The 8519-nt window shown below is 57.6% G+C and overlaps 2 protein-coding genes across 2 annotated transcripts in view; one reads left to right on the top strand and one right to left on the bottom strand.

Annotated features, from left to right (window-relative positions):
* The window catches only part of RNF207 (ring finger protein 207), a 16813-nt gene extending 13157 nt beyond the window's left edge, over positions 1-3656 (top strand). Inside the window, exons 9-14 of the mRNA XM_015565950.1 lie at positions 310-569; positions 731-916; positions 1184-1235; positions 1558-1675; positions 2196-2276; positions 3176-3656. Coding sequence (XP_015421436.1) covers positions 310-569; positions 731-916; positions 1184-1235; positions 1558-1675; positions 2196-2276; positions 3176-3344 — 866 coding nt within the window. The 3' untranslated portion in view covers positions 3345-3656. The remainder of the gene's footprint in view (positions 1-309; positions 570-730; positions 917-1183; positions 1236-1557; positions 1676-2195; positions 2277-3175) is intronic.
* A 1245-nt stretch (positions 3657-4901) lies between these two features.
* Positions 4902-8519, bottom strand: part of GPR153 (G protein-coupled receptor 153) — a 33080-nt gene continuing 29462 nt past the window's right edge. Inside the window, exon 10 of the mRNA XM_006766829.2 lies at positions 4902-5496. The gene's annotated coding sequence lies outside the window, so the exon portion shown is untranslated. The remainder of the gene's footprint in view (positions 5497-8519) is intronic.

The raw sequence follows: 8519 nt of genomic DNA, 5'->3' as shown, positions 1-8519 counted from the left end.
AGGCGCTGACGGGAGGGGCAGCTTGGGTGGGGCCTGAGCCCCCGGGCGGGAGACCTGGGAGGAGGTAGGGGAAAGGCATGTGCCCGCTCCGGGGTGGGGGCAGCGGGTGAGGGCTCACAGCGTTTACTGGGACCAGCCTGACTCCTCTGGACTCTCCTCCACACTGAGTCACCCCGGAGGGTTTGAAAAGCCCTGCGGATGCCATTGGTCTCCGGTGCGGACTTGCATGAGGCTTTCTGGCGCTCCCAGGGTGGTTCTGGGGTGCAGTCTGGGGTGAGGGGGCTGGGAGGCACTAAAAGGCTGGGGGAGGGACGAAGGGAGGGCCTGCCTTCCCACCCTCCCACTCTCCCGCCCCCCATCTGCATCCGCACTGGTTCTCTCCCAGGTTGGCAGGGGTCTCAGGCCCCAAGGTGCTGGGGCCCAGCTGCCCTTCCCCGGTGGGGAAGATGTTGGGGTCACCGGTCCAGAAGCCCACACTGCACCGGTCCATCGGCACCAAGGTGCTGCTGGCGGAGGGCGAGGACACGCCCTTCGCGGAGCACTGCCGCCACTATGAGGACTCCTACCGGGTGAGCGGGCCCTGGGGACCTGTGGGCGGGAAAGGCCCACCCCTTCCTCACGGAGACGCAGGGCCCACATCGAGACCCGCCACCCTGGAAGCCAGCTCTCCTCTGAGACCCCGAGGAGACAAGCCTGCAGAGCCCCAGGCGCTCATGGGATCCCCCGGCAGCACCTGCAGGCGGAGATGCAGAGCCTGAAGGACCAGGTCCAGGAGTTGCACCGGGACCTCACCAAGCACCACTCGCTCATCAAGGCCGAGATCATGGCAGACATTCTCCGCAAGGCCCTGCAGGTGGACGCGCAGATCGGCTCGGAGTACGCCTCCGTGGAGGGGATGAGAGCAGCCTTCCAGGAGGTACCCCCTTCCGAGGACCTAGCTCCCCAGCAGCTCACCCCTCAGCATGCACAGGGGCCACCCCCAGACAGGAAGGGGGAGAAAGAGGGCATTGGCTGGTGCCCCGGAGGCCCGGTGTGGCAGGCTCTGGAACCTGGGTCTTTGCTTCTTGGAACCATATGGACTGGCTGGGGGTGCCTGTGGCTCTGAGTAGCTAGAGGACAGAAATGCCACCAATGGACATCCCAACTCACACCACACGCATGTCCACCCTACTTTCTCTTTCAGATGTGGGAGGAGTCCTACCAGCGGGTGGCTGACGAGCAGGAGATTTATGAAGGTCCCAGGCAGCCCTGCTGGGTGCACCCCTGTCCGGAGCTAACCCGTGTGCCAGCGAGGCAGGAAGGCAGTCCCCCACTAACCGGATACACGCAGCCCCATGCTCTTCCCTTAGCCCTTGACTTTGTCTCACAGCCACTAACTGGCCCCAACACGACGCATCTGGGGCCAGAACTCAGTGAGTAGAAGGCCCTCTCGAGTCTCACTCCACTTTTTAAAGAAAGAAGTGAGGGGGGAGTAGTTGGGATATTGTGATGGCGTGAAGCTGGGGGGGTAAGACTCTAAAGCCAACAAGACCCAACACTCCGGCCTTGGCCCCTCAGCCCAGCTCCATGACCTCCTCCAGCTGAAGCAGGAGAATGCCTGCCTGACCACCATCACCAAGCAGATCACACCCTACGTCCGCTCGATCGCCAAGGTGAAGGAGCGGCTGGAACCCAGGTGAGACCGGGGCGGGGGTGGGGGGGTCCTCAGGGGAGCCCAGACACTTCAGAATGTGTGGGAAGGAGCCACATACTGGGAAGAGCCCCTTTCATGAGGGCCACGCCATGAGGGTTAAGTGGGGCCTCTGACCGCGTCGGCCCCCACCACACGCCAGCTGTAGCGGCCTTTCAGTTTCCCGAAGCAGCTAGACCGGCTCCGCTCCCCGCTCTGCCTGGAATGTCGCTGCTTCAGACGGCGGGAGCCTCGTCCTCGGGTCTCAGTTTGAATGTCAGCGGAGGCCTTCCCAGACCACCCGACTGAGAGCCGGTCCCGCTCACTGTCCCTCCCACCACTGGCTCGCTGTGCCCTGACAACCTGGGCCTGTCTCCCTGACCAGAAGGCAGCTTCCCTGAGAGCCGCCCCGCCCTCGGGAACTGCTGAGGACCAAGCCCTAGGCAGGCCCTTGAGTGTTTGCTGGAGTTGGTTTTTGTGCAGCGTGAGCTTCAGAACACGCAGTGTGCGGGCTCTTCCTCTGCAGGTTCCAGGCGCCCGTGGACGAGGAGTCAGAGCAGCTCCAAGACCTGGGTGACGACAGCACGAAGGACGAGGCCCAGGCCAGGTACAGCTCGTCTTCCCGCCCTGGGCGGCCGAACAGCTCGTTCCAGAGACAGTGACCGGGGAGACAGGCCCCAGATTCCTCTCCCCTTTGGTCCCCTCTACGGCCTTGGTGGGGCCTCAATTTGTAGAATACGGGTCAGAGAGGTTTGTAATCTGGCAGGGACTCGGGGATGACAGATGTGACCTTGATAGACGTGACCCACGTTTTCTAACCACGGCGGCTGCCGGGCCTGACACCACCAAGAGCCACCAGCACTTTGGACTGGCTCCTGGGCACTCGGGACACGCGGCTCACGCCCACTCGGCGAGGAGCAGTGAGTGAGGACCACCTGTGGGAGCACTGCTGTCACTGGAGCCATGGTGTTTGTAAAACACGGCCGGAGGGAGGAGAGCGCAGAAAGACAGCCGCTGTCACAGCGGGCTCTCCGCATTTCCCTCTGGGTGAGGCGAGCTAGTCAGGGGGACGGGGCGGAAAGCGGAGGTGCAGGGTCAGAGCTGTGAGAGCCCGGAGCCCTGGTAGGTGCGCACATGCACACGCACATGCGCGCACACACGCACACGCACACACACACACTCACACGCACGCGCACACACACACACACACACACACACTCACACACTCACACACACCAGGCTCCACGGTTAGCTCCGATGCTTCAGGCGAGTGAACCGAGCTCCTGCTGAGAGGGCCGCGCTGCTGATGCCCGGGCTACTACCTCTCATCAGAAATGAAACAGCCCTGAAGGAGGCCACCGCTCTGGCTCTGATGACGCGGTCACCATGCCTTCCGGAAAGGCCTCCTGTTCCAAAAGCTTGGGCCGGGTGGACGCCAGTGCTGGGCCCGGTGAGCGGGGCGGCGGGTGGCGCCACAGGCTAGAGCTCACGTTCATGATCCCGTAGGAGTGACCCAGCGTGTGGGGCGGACAAGAGGGAGACCTCGGAGCCCAGAGGAAACAGCCGGACCCAGCAGAGCCTCGCGGAAGAGCCTCCCCTGCAGAGCAAAGATCCTCATGGACCCAAAGCGAGAAACGGGGGCGATGTCCCCCCACGGAGGGAGCGCCCCACCTAGCAGATGGGGCTGGTCCCGGGCGTGGGCCTGTCACCAGCAAGCCCGGGCCTGTAAGAAAAGCACGCTCCCCCATAACATTCACAGGGTGAAGGGGGGTTGCTTATCAGCAGTAAAACCCAGACACGCTCACAGGTCATTTCAGGCTCTGGCTGGGGCCTAGCTTTGCTTTCCCTGCATTCACGTAGCACAAAGTCTGGGTTCTCATCATGGCGACAGGGGACGAGTCCTAGGCCACATGGTTGGTCAGTGAGGGACCATCCAGCCCAGCGGGTGTGGCTCAGTGGTTGAGCATCAACCTATGAACCAGGTCACAGTTTGATTCCGGTCAAGGGCACATGTCCAGGTTGTAGGCTCCATCCCCAGTGGGGGGAGTGCAGGAGGCAGCCGATCAATGATTCTCTCTCATCATTGCTGTTTCTCTCTCTCCCTTTCTCTCTGAATCAATAATATTTTAAATAAATAAAGGAACACCCAGCCTCAAGCCTCTCCCTGGCCCAGCCCCTCCTCAGGGCCTGTGCTACCCTGTGCCAGGATGACCTGCGTGCGGGAGGGGCGGGCCGCTCTGAACTTAGGTAAGGAGACTCCATGCTCAGAGGAAGCTGGTTTCTCCCGAGTCACAGGTCCACTGTTTAACCGGGTGCCACGGGAAGGTTCCACCCGGCACTCTGAGCGCCGCTCAGCAGAGGGAAACCCCGTGCCCAGCTTCCTCCCTCCCAGGCGAGGGCTGAGCCCCAGAGCAGGTGCCAGGCGGGATGGCCCTCCACGGCTCCTCGGCTCCCTCCCAGGCTGCTGCCTGCACCTGTGCTCGCCTTCTGTTATTAAAGCAGATTCGGCAGCAATTGTCTCTGGTAGCTTCCCATTCCTATGCAGTGCCCTTTCTGCAAGAGGAACTTAATGGTCTTTAAAACGGAAAATTGCCCTGGCTGGTGTGCTCAGTGGTTAGAGCGTCGGCTTGTGCGCCGAAGGTTCCAGGGTTCAATTCCCCGTCAAGGACACATACCTGAACGGCAGGTTCGATCCCCAGCCGGGGTCGGGGTGTGTGTGGGAAGCAACCACTGAATGTGTCTCTTTTATATCGATGTTTCTCTTCCTCACCCTCCCTTCCATTCTCTAAAAAAAAAAAAAAATCAATGGGAAAAATATCCTGGTGTGAGGATTAACATACATAAAAAAGGAACATTAACCTACATGACCTAAAATTTTAAGTTTTGAGGCAAAATCATGCCCAGAGAGTCACATTTTAAGCAAATGTCCATCCTGCGTCAGGGGTTCAAACAGCCAATGGCTTTTCTGCACCAGCTGGGCTTGCACATCAATACGCTGGTGTCACACGAAAACTGCCAACCCCCCTGGACCCGCCGTTTCAGGGCTGTCCGTGCCAGAGCGGCAAGACCTCGGGAGCCTGCAGGGAGGGAGCGCCTGGCATCACAAACGGCTTAGAGGCGGGAGTTCAGAACGGAGTCACGAATACACCTGCCTGATGCTGCTGGTCCTCTCGTTCCTCAGCCGGAGCACGTGACCCGGGCGCTGGCGCATCCCACACCATCACACCGCTCTGTAGTGAAACCGAGTACAGTTTTATTTCAGATTTGGAAAGAGTATCAGTGTCTGTGAACGAAAACCCAATTTAAAATATTTAAACAAACATTTCTGCATGTAGAAAGAAGAGTGGAATAATTTCTCCATTAAGTTATCCTCCTCACTTTGCCAGCTTCCCCAGAGCGGCTGCCGGTGGCCGGGCCGGGGGTGGCCAGTGCCCCAGGCCGGCAAGCTCTCAGAGCGGGGCCCGGGGAGCAGGTCCCACCGCGCGGCAATGCTGAGGTTGCCCACCCTCGCAAGTCTCTACAGAGGCAAAAACGTCGGGAGATGGCAGCTGTCTAAGGCAGTAGGAAAGTCAGAGAAGGGTCAGTGGTTAGGTCACTGCACCCGTTATGGAGGGACTGTTACCAAGATGAGCTGTGGCTGAGACCTCACTGAGCCGCATCTATTGATGCAATGTACTGGCTTCGGAACACTTCCCCTATCGGTCATCACCGAGTGCTGAATGGATGGGAGGGACTGGTAACATTGACTCTGAGGCTCCAGAAGCAGCTCACACCAGGAGGGGCGGTGGGGTCTCAGCCTTTTGCTTTCTGCCCAGCTCGCTCCCTACCTTGGTGGTAAGCTGCCACGCACAGCCCTGCGGATCCTGTGTCAGGGGTCCGTCCACGGCTTCCAGGCAGCGTGGCTCTGCGCAATGCCCGTGTTCCCCTTAAGAAGCCGCAACGGCATGAGAAATCTCCTGGCGGTTTCATTGGCCCAGGAAGCTGGGGAGCACCCAGGGAGCCCGCACCTCATTAACCCAATTCCCTGCCGGGCAGGCCATCGCTGCTAAATTTGTCCGGTTAAAAATAACCTGAAGAGCCAGGCCAGATGAAAGCCAGCCCCTTGCAAACCCTGTCCCTCACGGGTTCACCTTCTATCCCCACGTCATCGCGGGCCTCTGCCCTGGGCCTGACTGCCAAGGAGGGCGCCATGTTCTCCCTGCCCTCTCCGACCTGCTCTGGAAAAGCCCAGCAGCGGGTCGGCCCCAGTGGCCCAGGGCTGAGCTCCCAGCAGCAGGAAGGCGGGCTCTGAACTCCGGGCAGGGGGAGGAAGGACGGATCTTCACACCCGCCGCCTCACAAAGCCCGGGGCCCTCAGAGCTGCTCCCCAGCTGCTAGGGAGACAAACCATGGCCGGGAAGGGGCCTTAGATCTGGGTCCACACCGGCTCCAATCGGCAAGAAGTTTCCCTCAAAGAGCTGGGGGTGGCTGCCCCCCGCTCCCATCCTGCAGTCCTACTAAGTGGAGCTGATCTCACGGAGCGCGGTCTGGGGAACAAGGCTGGCTCAGGCCAGCAGTGGCCTTGGCCAGTCTGACTGCACAGCCCTCCCCGGCCCAGGGCGGGTGTCTGGGTCTCACCCCACCAGTTCGCGAACCCGCACGCCTCTTTGGTATATGATGACAAAAGGATCAATTAGGCCGTGAAATCTAGAAATTAATACTATTTTGAGTTGGTAAAATGCTCTTTTGCACACATTTCCAGCATCTGGTACAGTTAACCGAATGTCCATTTTTGCACAACTCACACAGTACAGATTCCACAATGTCCTCTGTCCTCTAAGCATTAAAAACGTTTGACGTTCTTCTGAGTCTTCACAACACCCCTGTGAGGTAGGCGGTATTGACCCCATTCTACAGATGGGTCAATCCCCCTCCCTGAACTGGAAAGACAAAAGCAGGGCTCACTCTCAGTCGGGGCTGTTTGCTCTCGGTAAGACTTTCACGAGTCGCCTTGCATTGTGCAGCTGTGCGAGCGCTCACACCCCTTTGGAAGACAGTTTGAAGTGGCATCAGGGACGATGACATTTTGAGAACGGAACATAGAAATCAAGTTAATAGATTTGAATCAAAACACAAAACTACACGCTATGGTAAAAAATAGAACCCAAATCGATGGAGGGCAGTACTTCCCAGTGTCTGACAAGGCCTCGCACAGAGCAGGCGTCCAGGAACCGTTTCTTGGACAAAGGACTAAGGACACATCTCGGACATGCCTGCTACTGATGACAGCCCCACTGGGGGAGGGCAGGGGCAGGCCAGGAGGCCATGGGGGCCGGGGCTCCCTGGTAACACAAAGCCAATTGGCCAGGTGTGGATGCTTCCTTTGTGCCAAATAAGAGTTGGGGCTGTAAACACCGAGCCCCTCGGCACTCACACTGCCATTCATAAAACAGGGGTGTCAATAGGATAAATACATGGAGAGCCTTATCAGGAAGTGGCTTAAAACTGGATAGATGCTCATGCGCCCACGGGGGATGGGAAGGAGGTGGTTAGGCCTGTGCTGCTCGTGTTTCGGTTAAAATGTATCTTTTCGGTTAAAATATATCTCTAACGCTAGAAAGCCCTGGTGCCCACGCCCCTTCCTGCGGAAGAAACCTGATTTGGAGTAATGAGTCCACCTGCCCCAGGGGGCGGGGCTCGGTTACAGCCCAAATGCAGCCAGGCCTCCTGCGGCCAGGCCCGCCCAGCGCCTGCTGAAGGTGCCGTTATCTGCTCCTTGTTCATCTTTCATCCCCGTCCCAGCTCTCGATTCAGCCCAAGAACAGATGCTCCGGGAAGTTGGGGGAGGGGGGCCTTTGGTCCTAAGGCCTCGGACCTTTGGTCTTGAGGGATGTTCCCAAAGAGGAAATGATGAGTATAAAGCGATTAAGAGAATCCATCCTGCAGAGTGGCCCACGGAGGCCGTTTTGTCCCGGGAGTGGGAGGCGCCGCGCCCCGGGGGTCATAGCTCCACCTTGACCCCTTTTATGAAGGGCAGGCCCGTGGGCACCCGCTTCTTGTACTCCAGGTACTCCTCCCCGAAGAAGTGGATCAGCGAGATTTCCTCCTCTTCCGTCCGGTCCCGGAAGAAGCGCCACACCGTCAGCGCGTAGCCCACGCCGCAGATGGGGTTGCAGAGCATCACCTGGTGGGGGGGGACACGAGGCTGATCAGGGTCAGAGGGACGGACACTGTGGACACCAGCGGCACCTGCTTCTGTCAGATCCACAGGACACCCTGCCAAGGGCCCGAGACCCTCCAAATAAATTAGATGAGGTGTCCAGCCGGCATGGCTGTCCTTGAGCATCGACCTATGAACCAGGATGTCACGATTGGATTCCCGGTCAAGGGCACACGTCAGGGTTTCCGGCTCATCCCTAGTAGTGGGGGTGCGGGAGGCAGCCGATCCATGATTCTTTCTCATTATTGATGTTTCTATCTCTCTCTCCCTCTCCCTTCCTCTCTAAAAATCAATAGAAATATATATTTTTAAAGTTCCTACTGAATGCTTTATAACCATAATGATTATAATTGAACTCTAGCAAAAATCTAAGTAAAAACTGAAAATTGTAATCAATTATTAACATATTCCCAGATATTAGAACCTGGTAGAATCATGCCTTCTTGGTAGAATCTAGCAAACAAAATTTTGAATTTTAGTTACATGAATTCCTAGTCAATAAAGCTCAAGAGATTTTTTGAACTCTTCATGTTTATAAAATATAGTTTTTCAGTGAAAAAAGAACAGTAAAAGAATAAATAAATTAATTTTGAATCATAAATAAGAACATGTCTTTAGCAAATTTTGTTAGCAAAATTTAGGGGAATATGG

The sequence above is a fragment of the Myotis davidii genome, unplaced genomic scaffold (assembly GCF_000327345.1).
Source record: "Myotis davidii unplaced genomic scaffold, ASM32734v1 scaffold299, whole genome shotgun sequence".
Lineage (NCBI taxonomy): Eukaryota > Metazoa > Chordata > Mammalia > Chiroptera > Vespertilionidae > Myotis > Myotis davidii.
Note: the sequence above shows the minus strand (reverse complement) of the source record. Positions and strands in the feature narration are given on the sequence as shown.